General features: G+C 41.7%; 1 protein-coding gene across 4 annotated transcripts in view; it reads left to right on the top strand.

Annotated features, from left to right (window-relative positions):
• The window catches only part of BCAS3 (BCAS3 microtubule associated cell migration factor), a 1,663,284-nt gene that overhangs the window by 763,497 nt on the left and 881,155 nt on the right, over positions 1 to 18,632 (top strand). For all 4 annotated transcript variants that reach the window (XM_073615250.1, XM_073615251.1, XM_073615252.1 and 1 more), the window contains exon 16: positions 9,945 to 10,095. In XM_073615250.1, the coding sequence (XP_073471351.1) occupies positions 9,945 to 10,095 (151 nt within the window). The remainder of the gene's footprint in view (positions 1 to 9,944; positions 10,096 to 18,632) is intronic.

The following is an 18,632-nucleotide window of genomic DNA, read 5'->3' on the forward strand; positions in this document are numbered from 1 at the left end:
ACCGCCCCATCTCCCTTCTCAATTTGGACATTAAAATTCTGGCAAAAATTCTAGCCAACAGACTTAAACACCTTCTGCCTGGAATCATCCACTCCGATCAAACAGGCTTCATCGTAGGTAGAGAGGCGCGGGATAACTCCCTCAGGGCAATTCAGCAATACACTGGGCCCGTACCCGTTCAGATCCCCAACCCTATATCATACTATCGACAGATGCGGAAAAAGCGTTTGATCGTGTTGACTGGTCATATCTAGAGGCAGTAATCAGGTCCCTAGGGCTGGGGCCGAGGATGACATCCTCGATCATGGCTTTATATTCTACACCTTGTGCACAGGTAAAGGTAAATGGAACGCTCTCATCTAGCTTCCCAATCGGGAATGGCACGAGACAGGGGTGCCCCCTTTCGCCCCTGCTGTTCGCCCTGGTGCTGGAGCCGCTGCTTCGCACTGTGCGAAATAGCAGAGACATTAAAGGCTTGCAAATAGGTAACACTGAACATAAGCTCTCGGCTTATGCCGATGATGTTTTATTCCACCTCTCAGACCCCCTGATTTCACTGCCTAACCTGATGAAGGAACTTAAGCATTTCGGATCTATCTCCAACTTTAAGATAAATTACTCAAAATCAGAAATCCTGCCCATTCATTTGCCTTCTCACCTATCCACATCTCTGCGAGCCGCATTCCCCTTTACCTGGACAGACTCATCTCTGTGTTACTTAGGGATACAACTGACAAATAGATTCGATACCCTATATGCGACTAACTTCCCCCCCTGCTCATGGCGATTAAGAAAGACCTATCACACTGGACACGAACTGCCTTTACGTGGTTGGGACGAGTGAATATAATAAAAATGAACGTACTACCCCGTATACTTTTTTTCCTGCAGATGCTACCGATACCCCTACCTAGACTTTTTTTTGATAAGGTGACCAGCATGTTATCTGAGTTCATATGGCATGCACGGAAACCTAGATTGGCCCTAAGGATACTTAGACACCCAAAATCTGAAGGCGGTTTAGGGCTTCCTGACATAAGACAGTATTACAGAGCAATTGTCCTCCAGAGGATACTCAACTGGCGTTTCCACACCCACTCAGAGCTATGGGTTTCCCTTGAAAAATGCCTGGCAGGCAGGAATTTATCCTTTGCCCCATGGTTGCCGAAGGAACACAGAGGACTGTCTGAAACGACTTCCCCGTTGACAGCACAGGTGCTCTCAGTATGGGATCGGATTAATCCACTCCTTAAACTTGCACCTCCTGTGTCCCCACTTGCTCCTTTAGGTGGATTCCTATGGTTCCCCCCCGGGTGAGCAAATGGCCTTTTTTGAGCACTTAGTGGCAGATGGAGACGCCATTTGTGGCAAATTTATGGAAGAAGGTAAACTTCTGAGCTTCGAAGCCTTACAAGCTAAAAATTCGAGGCTCACCAATGAACTTTTGGAGGTACAGACAATTACATAATTTCTTTGAGAGACACGGTCACACAATTAGAGATCCTCTATCCCTGACCCCGTTCGAGCAACTTTTTGTGCAGGAAGAACCCGTCACCCATATTGTGTCAGAACTATATAAGCTACTAGGCTCGGCCGCCCACTTGCCCAAACCTATTTACATTAGAAAATGGGAACGAGACTTGGAGACCAAATTCACTGACGAACAACTGTCCCATCTATACTACTTTACACATTCGTCCTCCATAGACTCCAAAGTACAAGAAACAAACTTTAAGATAATGTCCCGCTGGTACCAGGTACCAGAAGATCTAGCCCGCTTTTATCCAACCAGGTCGGATCTCTGCTGGCGAGGCTGCGGATATAAAGGCACGCTCACCCACATATGGTGGAACTGTCCTAAAATAGTATCCTTCTGGACTGATATAAAAGACCAGATAAAAGCAATAACAGGAATAGAGGTTCCTCTCTCTCCGATGCACTTCCTCTTACATATTCCCCCGATCTCACTTAACCAATATAAAAAACATATAATGCCTCACCTTTTAAATGTAGCAAGGCGGCTGCTCCCAATTTATTGGAAACAATCCAAAGTCCCCACAAGAGAGGACTGGATCAAAGGGGTGAGTGCAGTCCGAGAGGCAGAGGAGTGGTTAGCGACGTGTAGAGGGTCCCGAGAATGGTTTCTCGGCATTTGGGCACCTTGGTCTGAATACACCACAGACTCTAGAGACATACCCTCCAGTCTAGATACTGCGTTATTGGAATTAGCAGACCCAACCCTCCGTGCTCGTAGGCAGTCTGGACCCTAGACGAAGGGGGTTCACCCCGCTAAATATATAACTTCCCTTGTCTTGCCGGGGGCGGTGTGCTTGGAGGCGAAAGGACTACAACAACTATCTGAAAACAGGTGCGTCTGGATTGCTCCCCTCCCCTGTTCCCCCTCTACCTCCTTTCCTTTCTCTTCTCTCTTCACTGTCCCCTAATGTTTCAATGTTTATTATATGGCAACTGTAATTACCTTATATGCTATACTTCAAATGACTTACAGTTTAATTGATAAGCTGGTGCGAGATTGACGGTCGTATATACTTAAAGACACAGCAACCATGGGATAAGTCTCCAATTTTCAGGGAGTTACTTACAGGCTCGCTTGGATGGGTGGGGTGGCTCTTGGGTACCCCAGAATGTGTGGGGGAGGAGTGAGGTTAGTAGGAGGCCTCACGGCCCCCCTCTCTCCGACCCAGCCGCAGGATGGGGACCTAACCTTTAATATGTTACTATAGGTGACCCTCTCTGGGTCGTCCCAGAGAGGGGAACTGCTCCTTGGGGGGATTAAACGTGCCGTATCCCCCACCCATCCAGTAAATGCAACCATACTATTGCTACCTGATTGCTGCTAGAAATCAATTAGCTGAGGGAAGTTTGTCTCAGTCAATCCCACCTAAAAACAGCTAGACGTGTTCTATTTGCTATGGTGTCTCTTTTTGTTTTTGTTTTTCTTATTATTTCTGTTTTTCTTATTATCTTTGTTCAATGGTCAAACTGAACATGCCAGACCCCGGTGGGTCATTGATCTCACTATATTGTAACCTGTTGGACACGTCTTGTTCTCTGTTTTTTTTTCCTTTGATAACTAAAATAAAGATTAATAAAAAAAAAAAAAAAAAAAAAAAAGAAATAAACATACATTACGGTGATTATATGTGACACCTGGTGAATGCTTGTGACATTCATCTGGTATTTTGTTTATAAATACATGCCTAGGTGTTAATAAAGGGGGAAACCTGGAAAAAAGATTTTAAACAAATAATACAGCCACTATGTTTAAAACCTGGTAGATTGCAGTACATTTATTGTTTTTTTTTTTTTTTTTGCTTGGGTTTGCATACAATTTAATTGTTGGTTGAATTAAAACAAAACTGAGCAAAAACTCTTATATGTGCTCTTTAAGTAAATTCAAATGTTCACCCAAGGGTCAAATAATGCTAGTAGTAAATTGTATCCAAATACATTTGCTGTCAGCATGTAGTTTTAGATCCATTTTACATGGATCTATTATTATTGTATATTGAGAATTATCCAGTTTTGAGCTAATTATTTTCTTTATTTTCCGCTGTTGTTTGGATGCAGCATACTCACTGTGAATGGTTAATTCCACTTTCTATGAAATAAAAGTTCACAATTGCAAACTGATCACAAAGATTCTCCAAATTTCTCATACTCCTCAGAGCTATATTTCTCCATGTCCCCTTATGAGGGAACAGTGGTGCCTTATAGAGAAAGTAAACCAACTGGGGAATGGAGATATGTTCAGGGGAGATCTTGTAACTTCTCTCTTTTAAGGTATGCTGTTAAATGAAACAAATGAGTCCACAGGTTGCATTACAAATTGTTTATTGAATGACAATACTATACAACAGATTGCATTGTTATTTGCCTTCTTGTAACAAATGACACTACATACTACTTGAGACACCATCGAGCACACCAGCATTTGTTTATTTTGTATTGGTGATTGTTTTGTTCTTGGCTTGGGGTTTTCCAATGTTCGGTTAACCCAGGAAGGGTGGTTGGGAAAGGGGGTTTCTTTTTATGCATTTGAAAACTTTCAATAAAAATGATCTGATTAAAAAAAAACTCCAAATTGTTGGAAATTTTCTATAAGCAATAAGAAAAACGTCAAACTTTTATATGGTTGATATTGCTTGAAATTAACTCATATATATATATATATATATATATATATATATATATATATATATATATATTGCCCAGTCTCAAAGTCTCAATGGATACATGAACATTTGCTTATCAATATATGTCAATGAATAACCAGCCATACAGAGCTTTTGTATATTGTTGGAAATTCCTTACCAGTTGATAATCACATTTCTTCATAAGTCTTTGCTTCATAATCCTTTACTGCTATAAACAACCTAATTAGAGAGCTAGGTTGAATAGTCTGGGAGCGCGTGTTCTTGGAAGTAATATGTGGGTTTTAGCCATCTTGATGAGCAGTACATCTTGGCAAATATTTTCTGTGACCATTGGGGAAGGGGTTGAAAAGCCTTTTTTCTTATTACTTTACCTATTCTTTATCAACTAGAACTATGAAAGAACTTCTTAGTTCCAAATTCATTAAGAGATCTTTTTTGCTTTCCTCCTTTGGCTGTTTTCTTTCCATTCCAAGTACCATTATGGCATTTCAGGCAGCTTCCTGTGAGAAATTCATTTCTATGCTGTTATTCTTCCTTGTAAAAAGGTGACTGCACTGGGGGTGTAGCTGTTTTGAAATTTTAAGAACCCTCTTGAAGCCAGGATTGTGAGGATCAGGCCTGGGATTTCTGTAATATGTACTGAAGAATGCATCAGTTATTTAGGAACTTAATTCCCAATATGGCTCCTCTTTGATTAGGTACAAAAGCCATCATCTCACAGCATTGTTGAAAGCCCAAAAACAAGTTAATGATCTAAACTCTTTAGCTCAATGTTTTTGACTATTTAAAGTACTTTGATTTTATTACAAACAAGCTTGTTCAGTTCTTTTTCGTTATTCTTTTTCCTAGTTTCTTTCTTTCCCGAGCTTTTATTTTCCTACTGCCTGTGTAATTTCTAGCTCATTTCCTCTTCTGTCTGGGGGCTAAAAAGGTCATGAGTGACTAACAATAGAAAGAGTGAAGGTTCTTCATATGGACAGCATTCTTGTTTAATCTTTAGATTTTTCTATTGCTTTTAAGACACAAAATAATTATATTTACCAGGAATGTCTGTATAAGCCTATTTTTTAATTTTTTTGAGAGGTTGAGTAGGGGGACAATCTTTTTTAAGTTTTCTCTAGGTAAATCTTTTGATATCAGATTAAATAAAGCTTGCAAGGTATGCCCGTACGCTGCCCAATTGTCATCCTTTTCATCATCATGTATTGGCATCATACACAATAACTGAATATTGTATTGTTGTCCTTGCATCTGTCAATGAGCAGTATGGATTATCAGAAGAGCTGCTAATCTGTCTCAGAAATATTTCAACATGCTGGGATTTGACTGGAACAATTATTTTACTGTGTGTATGCCGGTTTCATATTGCCCAAGTCAGGGAGCTGAACAGTGCAGTGGTTGGTTTGCCATTGAACAGATTTTTTTCGGTTCTGTCATTACTGATGACAGATCTGCTGGTGTAGGGGCACATAGGACTGGCTATAGGCAGATAACTGTCAGTGGACATTCAACATGGCACCTCATGGCGAAGAACTCTCTGATAATCTGAAAAAAAGAATTGTTCTAAATAAAGATGGCCCATACTATAAGAATATTGCCAAGACCCTTAAACTGAGCTGCTGCACGTTCGCCAAGACCATACAGCAGTTTAACAGGACAGGTTCCACTCAGAACAGGCCTTGCCATGATTGACCAAAGAAGTTGAGTGTACATGCTCAGCATCATATCCAGAGGTTGTCTTTTGGAAATAGACGTATGAGTGCTGCCAGCATTGCTGCAGAGGTTGAAGTTGTGGGGGGGTCAGTCTGTCAGTGCTCAGACCATACACCGCACACTGCATTAAATTGGTCTGCATGGCTGTTGTCCCAGGAGGAAGCCTCTTCTAAAGATGATGCACAAGAAAGCCGCAAACAGTTTGCTGAAGACAAGCAGACTAAGGGCATGGATTACTGGAACCATGTCCTGTGGTCTGATGAGACTAAGATAAACTAAGTACAAAGACAAGTGTTTCTTGCCTACATGATGGTGGGAGTGTCATGGTATGGTGCTGCTGGCACTGGGGAGCTACAGTTCATTGAGGGAACCATGAATGCCAACATGTACTATGACATGCTGAAGCAGAGCATGATCCCCTCTCCTTAGAGACTGGGCTGTAGGGCAGTATTCCAACATGATAACGACCCCAAACACACCTACAAGATGACCACTGCCTTGCTAAAGAAGCTGAGGGTAAAGGCGATGGACTGGCCAAACATGTCTCTAGACCTAAACCCTATTGAGCATCTGTGGGGCATTCTCAAATGGAAGGTGGAGCAGCGCAAGGTCCCTAACATCCACCAGCTCCATGATGTCATCATGGAGGAGTGGAAGAGGACACCAGTGGCAACCTGTGAAGCTCTAGTGAACTACATGCCCAAGAGGGTTAAGGCAGTGCGTCAGTGCTGGAAAATAATGGTGGCCACACAAAATATTGACACTTTGGGCCCAATTTGGACATTTTCACTTAGGGGTGTACTCACTTTTCTTGCCAGTGGTTTAGACATTAATGTCTGTGTGTTGAGTTATTTTAAGGGTAGAGAAAATTTACACTGTTATACAAGCTGTACACTCACTACTTTACATTGTAGCAAAGTGTCATTTCTTCAGTGTTGTCACAGGAAAAGATATAATAAAATATTTTCAAAAATGTGAGGAGTGTACTCACTTTTGTGAGATACTGTAGGTTGGACTTGATGGACTTGTCTTTTTTCATGCTCACCTACTATGTAACTATGCAACTATGTAAGAAGAAGAGAGCAGATTCAGCAGTGCTGATGGCTTATCATTATGTTGCTGCTCCTTCTGCTCCATCATTGTCCAAGCATTAGCCAGCTAGAGGTATAAGGTGACATAATTATATTCCATTATTGTAACTAAAGCTGGCCATACACCTATAGATTATCTGCAGATTTTCTATGGTTAGATGGAAAAAGTGCAACAGATTTCTCCATGTTCGCTAAACTGTGTGGATGGAGGAATCTCCCACTTTTTCCATCTAACCATAGAAAATCTGCAGATAATCTATAGGTGTATGGCCAGCTTTAGTCAACCTTCTAGCTGTGCAGGCTGACAGAATCACAAAATTACCTGAACAGCATTTAAACTTCAGTTTATATATGTATTTCAATTATGTATTTAGTAGTCTGCTTTGATTTCAGCTTTAGGCTTCATTCACACCATGTGCAGAGATGTGAGTTTTTCTGCGCAGGAATCTGCAACTTATATAAAACTCACTGAAACATGAACAGTTGAAGTAACGTACATTGTTAACTATTCTGATAGAATTGAAATAATGGTCCCATTTCACAGATTTTTTTGCAGCAATAAACATTGCTTCTGACAGAGCTAGTTACAGTATGTTCCATTGTGAAGCCCTACACAGTCCAATGTTTATCACATCAATTTTTAAATAGGAGGGGGGTGGGTTTGACTTGATGGAGTGACTCTCAAGAATCTCTCCCAACTCTCAACGGGCCGACACCACCATCAGTCTACAGCCCATCAGTCTACACCGCAATTATGAGCACCCCCAAACAGAAAAAGAAAGTGGGATCACATAAAACAGGTATGCAATCCGAGATCAAACGCTTTTATCATTACAATCAGAAGATCATCATCGCTAGTGCCTGACCCAATGTGGCAGCTGCATGTGGTGTTACTCAAAAGACACTTACCATGGCGGACCAGCTTGCCTCTCCTTCTGTCCCCTGCACTTCGGACAGATGGTGACTGGTCTTCAGGAGTGGAACTGGAGAATTTGCAAGACATGATACAGGCTCTCCCAACTAAGTCTGATATGAAAGCACTTTTAAATTGATTGGAGGAGACACAAAAATAGGAATTGCAGCTTCTTCTATCCGAAATCCAGCAACTTATGAATCAGGTCTCCACAGGAGAGATGTCAGCAGCAGTCCTAGAGTTGAGGCTCTGGAGCACAACCAGACCTCCTGCACAGACCGGGTTACAGCAATCCAGATGCAGTTGGAAAATTTAAAGGGCCTGGGCCGCCGTAACAACCTGCAGCTCCGGGTCCTCCCTGCAGCTTCGGGACCTAAACATCTCCATGATACTGTCACGACAATTCTGCACAAGGTGCTGGATGAATCCCACTCTCTGGGCATTGAGCTGGACTGGATCCATCGTGCCTTGGTGTCCAAATCTTCAGACCCAAATAGGCCCAGAGACATAATCTGCCACCTCCATTTCTATGCCCACAAGGGATTTACCATGAAGAGAGCATGAACCCACTGTTCAGGGGACTTTGATGGAGTGGGCATTATGATCCCCCTGGACCTGTCGAGGGCAACACTACAGAGGCAACCTCTCCTACGGCCACTACTTGATAGGCTTTGTCAGAAGGAGCTCTGCTATCGCTGGGGCTTCCCATTCCACTTAATCATCAGAAAGGGTAACATATCCTTCTTGCTACACCGACATGCTGATCTTCCGAATCTCTTTTCTTTTCCTTGAGAATGAACCATTCTCTGTGCCGGATTGGCTACAACCTCTAGCAGTGTAGGAACCTTCAATCCAACCTTTTTCAAACTCATCTAAGACTCCTACTCTGGACATCCCAATTTTGTCTAGGCCCTCGCACCCCGGCTTCGTCTGTGGATCTTAAGGTTGGTATTTAGTGAGATCTCTCCTCTCCTGGGCACCCTGATGGGTGATAACCTATGAAGACTTATGACTGTTAAGACCCATGTGTCATCTCGTTGTGTGACTTTGCTTTACCCCACATGTGTCACCCCCGATGACATCAGACATTGCTCCCGAAAAGCGCCGGGTCTGGTAATACGTGCCACGTCACTTCCGCCATCCCTTGGAACACAATCGGCTTTCCTGCTTGTTTTTAATGAGCTCTTATTGATCGGCAACATTCTAGGTGTATTCTTTTAGTTGCAATGCAAATAAATTTACAAATTGCACTATGAGCAGCTTTTTTTCTTCCTCTTGACATATGTGATTTACCATACCATTACCTGGTGGGTGTGCATCTTTATGGGCCGTTTTTCCTTTCCCTGGAGAATACATCCTTGCTTTACATGCTTCTTATGACTACCTTTGGGTGTCATGTACGTTTGGTGAGTAGGATGTTTGCCTAGGGGCTGGTGGGCTGGTGGAAAAAGGCACTTTGATTTCACATCTCATTGTATGGACTTTTAAAGAAGATATCACTTTCACTTGATTGGAGACATCTGGTAGCGGTATATGGACATTACACACATATATCCAATTTATTCACAACTAATTATATTGATTTGTTTGTGTTTAATGTATGTCCTTTATTAGATGTTTTTAGTAGAGAGCATAACCTGAAGGTGTCTATCTATACCATGCTTGGCATGAGGGGCGGAGTTAGCACGGGGGGTGGATGGGGGGGGGCAGTAGGGGAGTGAATTAAATCTCTATGTGGTACTGCTACTTATACTGTGTTTATCTTATCATTTGTCCACCTCACGTATGCCGGTGGCATCTTTTCATGAGATTATGACCGCCTTTAATTGACTCTTTGTCTAAGCGGCTTAGGACAGGCTAGGCACTTGTTTTTTTGTTTTATATTTCTTTTCTCCTATTTTTAACTACTGCTTTTATGAATGCAGTTTTGGACCACAGTTTATTGTTTTCACCAAGTTGTTAAAAAAAAATTCCAGAGCAGTCAGGAGATGTATAGCCTTTCAGTTGTAGTACTATTGTGACACTGGGGCTTTCTTTTTGTTTTTGCAGGTAAACTTAATAGCCAAGACAATTTCAACAATTTCACGAATAACAACCCAGGGAACCCACGCTTGTCACCACTTCCTAGTTTGACTGTGGTCCTGCCTCTAGTTCAAATAAAGCAACCAATGACACTGGGAACCATCACAAAACGCACAGGGTAAGTGAGACATATCCAGCTTATGCACAGTTATATCAACTTTTTAAATAATGCACCTAAGCAGAATCTTAATGCACATTCACTGTATGTTAAAGTTTAAAAATACCCCATAGAGTAGAAAAGATATGGTGCTGGTAATTTAGATGTAAAATTTTGCTTTTATAGTAAAAGCTTTTCTTTAGTTGCTGTATTTTCCATTTGGTAAAAACGTACCCATGAATTATGCCCACATTGCATTTTTGCCTTTTTTTTTTTTTTTTTTTTACTGTGTACAATATCACCAGACATGGCATGCAAAACAGTTATGTAATATATTGGTAGTTAAATAAAATTTTAGTAAAATCACTCTATACAGGTAATTATCCTGACTCCACATATCTACTAACATAGGGAACAGTATGTTGAGTTTAACAGTAATGACATTCATAGTTTACTACCTTTGTATTATTTGAAATATTTAAATTTTTTTGCTAAATAGCGTGATACCATTTGTATTTATTTTGCTTTGCTCAAATATTGAACAATTTGTTTAAATCAACTATGTTTGAGAATTGGACAGATTTAAATTATACTCATTTACAGCAAATAAGACACAGTAAAAATATATTTTTGGATTAAAAGATATGGTTTAAAAAAAGTGGTGAGTAGCAAGGAAGGTGATCTGGCAATGGTGGCATGAAGAAGCAAAGTCCCTGAGCTCTGCATCAGTTGACTGGTGCTCCCAACCTCCCAGGACTCCTCAGCTTCAACACCATGCCCACATATGGGAAAGCAGCTAAAGTAGAAGATGGATCAAAAGGATCATCTCTACATTTCATTTTCAGGCTGTTTTCTTCCTCTGCCTCTACAGCCTTCCCTGCCAGGGTTTCCAACTGCAGACACGTGTATGGAGGTCACTTCTCTCAACCATGAAGCAGACCCTTCTTCTCCCACGCTGACAACTGCTTCTTTTACAGCTCTGCCTTATACTGTGTGTGCCACTACTATGACTGGGGACTCCCTCAACTCCCAAGGACAAATCCATTACCTAGGGAAACAATCTGCCTACCGCAAGTTTCTCTCAAACTGTCAGTGACTTGCGTCCTGCACTCACTGCTAACCAGAGATGAACTAGTATCCTTTGCAGCTTTAATCTAGTCCACACTCCAAAGTGATCTCTCTAAGCTCCCTTAGGAAATCCACTCTCTCACAAGTAAGGTTTCTTCTCAAGACACGGCACTCTCCTCACTTGTAAAGCATGTCTCTAACCTGGAGAAGCATCAGGAGGAGCAGGGTAAGAGAGCTCTTCAAACATAGCTGCACCTTGATGACTTAGAGAACCACAGCCGACAAAATAACATCAAGCTGCAGGGAATACCAGAGGCAACAGCTGGCTTTGAGCTGCCTAATAAAGTAGCTAGAATACTGAACTTCTATCTCTATCCTCCTTTCTAGAGCTGGACATAGTACACTGATTGGGTCCAGTCCCCCGGGCTAATCGTATGGGCCTAAGAGATGTATTCTGCAGAGTACACCTCCTGGAATTAATCACCTGGAGAAGTGCCTTGTATACATGGGGTCCACCCCCTTCCCCTACTCATCAGAAAAGGCAACAATTGCTTTGTTGTAAATCTCCGGATCAACTGCCAGGCTGGTTCAGCTTTTTAGAGGTTACCCCCGATTGAAGTACTTAACTGGCTGATGACTGATCCTTCTCCTCTTGTGGGACCTTTCCTTCAGATACCTCAGCTTTCCTGGTCACGCAGAACTACATGCAGATAGTCTCCTCTGGATCCCCAGGGGAATGAGCAGTGAACCTGGATGCAGCTTTCCCCTGTGCAGATGTAATCCTCCAGGAGCAGCCATTCCTGACATCTCTCCTTGCTTCCTTCTCACTGTTCCCTCCAGGGGCCTGGATTCTTTCTGACATGCACTCACCACTGTTCTGTATGGGCTTCCCCTGCTCCCACAAATGTGCCATCCTCACAGTTTGTCCCTTGATCCTTTCTCACTGCCTACTTTGCAATGCAGCTCAGTCACCCATTCTTCCTTTTTTTACTATGCTCCCAGGGCTAATGATTTTTCTCTGAGAAGATGTCTTCTGATACTCTGCACTGCAATCTTACACATAGGGCCTTTCACTCTCACTCCCCCACTACTATGGAACCACCACTCCGGGGAGGTAATTGCCCACTGTATTAGCTGATACTGGGACCTTCTTAGGCAAGCTACAGGATCAAGTTAGTTCCCCCTAGTTAATACCTGTTCTTGCCCTTAATACCATACCCTCATTTGTGCCTAGAGATTTTTCATTTCTATTGTTTCACAAGGAGTTACTTTTATACGTGTTATACTTGTTTATATTACTCAGATGTGGTTTTCTTTGCCTATTCATCTGTGTGCCAATGACATTTTTCACTGGCTGTCGGTTTCCTACCCCATCACTCTCTGATTTCAGTCCTATCATGGTATGCCAAGAACACATGGGATGGCAGGACCACATGCTTCCCTTATACAATTTAGCTCCCCCCCCCGCGTGTGAATCTGATATTGCTCTGGGAGGAATGTATTACTGTTTAGGTTTTACTTTGTTCATTTTATACAAGTTAAGGTGTTGTAGTCTGCACAGCTCCTGGGGGGTGCAGCAGAGATGTTAGCCTCCTTTACTCCTCTTGCTCCTGTCCCCATTCATACTTTGCTGTGTAGCATCCCCCAGGACTTTGGTTAATCTAAGGTGCCCTGATAAATCACATTAGATACTGCCCGACTGTGTCCCATCTGTCACCCCCCTTGGCTGACATTCACAAGTGGTGGGTGGATATCTTATACACCTCTGTGCCTTAAATACTCCAAAATAGGGATTTTAGAGTATTTATGGATTACTTGAAATTGACACTGGCTACTTTCCTGGGCAGGGCATCTTTCTAGTGACACTCCATACCAGGGTAAATTAAATTTCCTTATAATAGCAACATTTATAATTTCAGCATTATATTTTTCTTGTTACTGCGGTATGTTGAACTGCTTGGGTTATTTCCTTCCCCAGCTCTAACCCCCAAGGACAGAGGTGGCATTTTTTCTAGGTGACAATATTGCTGTCTGCCACCTTCTTCCCACTTGTCTTCTGAACCCCTTGTGGAATCTCTTTTTAGGTTTATCTGTACAACAGTTGTTGACTTAACTTGTTAGTCTCCTACACAAAACAGGGTCAATTTCCATTGTTTGTATGTTTCCCTCATGTATACAGTCACTCCCGATTGCCAACCTCTAGCCCACCTAGGTTTTAGCGTGCCACCTGCCCTCATTGTCTGGGTTCTGGGACATTCCACCTTTGGCTGTCAGGCCATCGTAGTCCCCTCATTTCCAACCTATTTCCCTTTCTGTTTGCCTTCTCCTAGGGACTTCAGGGACTTCCTCTGTTCCACGCCGTATTTGAAGGCACGTTCTTCACCTGCTCCACGAAGCCCAGCTAATAGATATCTGCTGTCTGCAGATGAAAAAGATTGTATATTCTACTCACCTTTCCACAACCAGTATAATTGTATTGATTTATTTCTGATCTCACAAAGAGCCATTCACTTAGTTTAAAACGCCTCTGTTGGCTGTATAACCTGGTCAGATCAGTCCCTGGTATCTGTCCAACTCTCACTTTCCTCTAAAAAATCTCTCAAAGCATGGGAATGGCATCTGAATGAAAGTTTTCTTCAGGACCCTAACCTTGTATGAAGAAAAAAAGGCTGCTCACCATGAATAAGCATATCATATTTGTGTAAAACGCATCAATCTTCTGTACCTGCTACTGTCCTGTGTGGATTATTGTTGGATTTCTGTTGGGATGTTGCAATAAATGGACTTAAACTGTCATGGTGTGCAGCCTTTTCCTCTTCATACATGAATTCTACAAAAGCGATCCAGGGTTGCACCAATGTGTGGAGTCCAGTCAGTATAACAATCTCACCTGGAGCGGCACATCTTTTGTTTCACCCCTAACCTTGGCCAATGTTATATGAAGCATAGCTGTGTACTTTGATACCAATTATACAGATGACTATGATCTCATGACTGTATGGGAAGCCCTACATCAGAGATATCTTGATCAAACACAGAACTAGGGTGAAATGTAAAATGGTTAGAAAAAGAATGCTTGGAACTAGCACACAAAACCACACTCGAACGTGAGAGTTGAGCTTCTTATGCTGCAAACCAACTTAACGCCCTTTACCAATTTGTTACTGAAGAGTATGAAGATTGTGACAAGTGTGGTCATCTCTTTGCTTCAGCCCTTAAAAATCAGTGACTCCTTTCCTGTGTCCCATTCATAGTACATCCTCAAAGGGCCAAACTGAAGAAATTGACAATGCTTTTGGGTCCTTTTACTCCTTTCTTTACAACCTCCAGATTCCATCCACAAAGTGCCTTTCTCAAAATTGACACGACAAAAAAAAAGAAGCCTATATCACCTCATCCAGTTTGCCTAAACTGGCATCCTCAGCTTGCTCTGCTTTAGATGCCCTTATCTCACAAGAGGAAATCCAGTCTGTTGTTACCTCCATGAAAACAGGCAAATCTCCAGGTCCCGATGGCTCCACCACTCACTATTACAAAACCCTTTTCCTCAGTTAGCATCCCACCTAACCAAAGCACTAAATTCACTGACTTCACATTCTCATTTCTCTCGAGACTCCCTGAAAACCCATATAACTGATATTTCCAAAGAGGGAAACCCCTCCTCCCATGTAATCTATTGTCTCATCTCTCTAATAAAAAAATCGGCATTAAACTCCTAATAAAGATCTTAGCCACATGTCTGTTTCCACATGTGTCAGGCTTGATAGATCTGGATCAGGTGGATTTTCTACCAGGCAAGGAAGACCTTGATAACATGATCAAAGTTCTTAATCTCATCAATGTGGCCTCCTCTGCTAAGACTTCATACCTTTTCTAATCTACTGATGCCAAAAAGGCATTCCGCCAGGTTAATTGGCGATTCATGTCAGCAGCCCTAACAGAGAAGATGGCAGTGTTTCTGGATCTTTATCAGATATGGCTCTTTTTCAGATAAGGCTTCTTTGCATAAAAAAACTTTACTCAGCATTTTTGGATGGCACAGCAAAGTGTTCACAGACAGTGATTTTTTAAATTATTCCTGAGCCCATGCAGTGATGTCCATCACAGAATCATGCCTGTTTTCAATGCAGTGCCGTCTGAGAGCTGGAAGATGACGGGCGTTGAATGCTGTATTTGGGCTTTGTCCCCTGTGCACAGAGATTTCGCTAGATTCTCTGAATCTTTTGATGATATTATATACTGTAAATGATGATACATTCAAAGTCTTTGCAATTTTATGTTGAGAAACATTATTCTGAAATTGTCTGACATAATTTAGAGGCAGCTTATCACAGATTGGTGATCCTCTGCCCATCTTTACTTCTGAGACACTCTGACTCTCAAAGATGCTCATTTTATACCCAATCATGTTACTGACTTGTTGCCAATTAACCAAATTAGTTGAAAAATGTTCTTCTTTCAAGATCTTCCTTTTTAGTACCACTTACTTTTGCCTGATCTTTGTTGCCTGCCCCAACTTTTTTGAGATGTGTTGCTGCCATTTGCAGCAATTTCAAAATGACCATATTTTTATCTTAAAATTGTATATTTTCTCAGTTTAAACATTTGATATATTTTATATTTTCTATTGTGAATAAAATATGGGTTTATGAGATGTACAAATCATTGCATTCTCTTTTTATGTGGAATTTACATAGCATTCCAACTTTTTTGGAATTGGGGTTGTAGTTTCCTTATCCCCCCTAAACCTTTTCTGAAACCCCTTATACAATTTGAGACCCTATGCTCCGATATAGGTCCACTCAGACACTCCCTCTCCGTAGCCTACACCCTGCTTTCCCCACTGCAGGGACATTACAAGGCTTCTTTCCTATATCAATGGTTATATACAAGGGATTTGTCCTGGGACTTTGAGTGAGGTGAATATGGTTAGTCAAGAAACATGTCATGAAAGTAAAATAATGTAGATTTATTACAGTTGTTGCGCATCTGAAACACAAAACACATCATTTATGTTCCTATCTCAATGGGAGCAGGATCTACAAATAACTTTCCTTCACAAAGTCAAATGACGCTTTGTTTCTCCCTAAAATCCTCTATAAGCTCCAGGTTCAAGGAAACTGATTATAAAGTCCTATCAAGGAACCCATTCTATCCTGCACAAAGTTAACCCCAATATTCCTAATACCAGCTGGAGTTGCCACTCGGAGATAGGCTCACGCCCCCACGTATTTTGGTCTTGCCCAAAACTGGACCAAAGTACAGAAGACCTCTCAGAAATTCATGGATTTAATTTTTCAGGATGACCTGGCCTTCTTTCTACTTCATCAGTCCTCAATTCCCACAAAACGTATGTGAAATCTACCTCCACTGTCTTGTGAATGCTGCTAAATCATTTAAAGTGAAAAGACACCAATCCCTCCTCAGTTTACTTAAAGTTGAAGACATTTGCAGTATGGATGACCTTATAATTTTCTCCCAATATAAAACATGAAACCTTCAAGAAGACCTGGTTTTACTGGCTCCACTTATCTGACCTTACACCCAAGGTTTTTCTACTTTTTTTTTCTTTCTCTTGATCCCTGTAATGCCCTCTACCTTCCCTCCTTAATGTCACTTAAATGATTTGTCCTTACCCCTGTCTGTTTTATTCCATGCCCCTTTTCCATTTCATTCCCTGCCTTGGTCACTTTGGACCCTCCCTTATTTTAATCAGTTATTTACTTTTATTACTGTCAGAAAGTTCTCTCTGATTGAACCGATTATCTACGCAAAAGTCACCTGTTCTGTGCATTCATGTTTTGTATTACCTTCGAAGAAGGTATTTTGTCACCTTTTTGTTGTATTTTGTAAACTTTCTTCTTTTTGAATATAAAGAAAAAAAAAAGATTTTAAAAAGGGCAAGTAGTTTCTGTTTATCTCAACCTACATGCTTCGGTTCCTCCAGCTCCTCTTCTTGAGGTTCCTATGGAAGAACCAGGTACATTTTGCTCAATAAAAATTATTGATATGGGATAGCATTGAATACTCTTTAAATCTAGTTCTCCCCCACATTACCATGACTACTCCCTGTCAAAACCCTTCTTTTCTAATGGATTTTGAAGAACCAAAGAGATTCTCATGGTGGTTGAAACAGGGCAAGTCTACAATTTAACTTTAAACTTAGATCTTTCCCTTCCCTTCAATCCACACACATATTTGCATATAAATAAGCTTATTCCATAATTTGCATATGAATGCGTTGTCACAACTCATTCATATGCAATGCATGGGAGGCTCTCCCTTGGTTCAGGTCATATAGCACAGCCAAAAGGAGAACTTCCTGCTGATGAGGTTGCATTGCATCTGATGAATGAGTTTAAGGAGGGGGTGGCTTGGGCATCTGTACTGGTGGGAAAGAAGGTGGTATGTACTGCGGGGGGGGGGGTCTGTAGTAGAGGAGGAGTCTGTACTGAAGATCTGACTGTACTGAGATGGAGCTGTGTGTGTGTGTGTGTGTGTGTGTGTGTGGGTGGGGGGGGGTCTGTAATATGCCTGGGGCTGGGATGGGGGGGTCTGTGCTGAGGGGGTGGGTTAGGAGGTGGGCCTGTGCTGTGTTTAAGACTGTGGGGGAAATCTGTACTGGGTGCTGCACTGGGTCTTCACCGCTTCACTCTGTCCTTTATGCACTCATGACACCAATACTCTGAAGGTTATGCACTTCCTACCTCTGCACTCTGTGTGATAACCATTCCTGATCCATGCATTCTGTGTGTTATGCACACCTGACACCTATACTCTGTGCAATAGTCAGCCCTGACCCTTGCACTATATGTGTTACTCCTAATTTCTGCACTCTGTGCAGTAACCACTCCTGGTCTCTGCACTCTGTTCATTATACATTCCGGATCTCTGCGTCTTGGGCATTACCAGCTCCTTTCCCCTTTACTCTGTTCATTATGCACTCCTGACCCCTGCACTCTTGAGCCCTTTTCCATGCTGCCTTACACAAGATTATCCCCTGAACTCTTTGTAATATGATTGGTTAAAGACACGGCCATGAGGGGCTCTGCCCACCAGCAGCATCATCCATTCACAATGTTCTGTGTTCTGTCAGTTTGACAGTTCTCAATTAACTACCACGGCGCTAATGAGTGCTGTGGTAGTTCATTGATGCTTCCTGCCAGTGAGTAACTGCTTGGCCGTACATTGTAAGGCCAAACAGTTTACACACTGAGTCTGCAAGAGGCCTGGATAGCACAATCTGCTGATAGTGAGTGCAATGCTTTCCAGGCTCCCAACATAAAAAAATATAAATGCACATTTTTTTACCTGCAAAAAGATGTTCATTTATAATTGTTTTGTAAAAGTGAACTTATCCTTGAAAGCGACCTTTTCAGAATTGATCATGCGTTCAGAAATCATAGTATTAGTATTTTTGCATTATTTAATCATTTACGTGAAAAAGTTCTGGAAAAATATGTCCATCAAGAAAACACACCACTTTGTTT

The sequence above is a fragment of the Aquarana catesbeiana genome, linkage group LG02 (genome assembly GCF_042186555.1).
Source record: "Aquarana catesbeiana isolate 2022-GZ linkage group LG02, ASM4218655v1, whole genome shotgun sequence".
In the NCBI taxonomy this organism is placed as follows: Eukaryota; Metazoa; Chordata; class Amphibia; order Anura; family Ranidae; genus Aquarana; species Aquarana catesbeiana.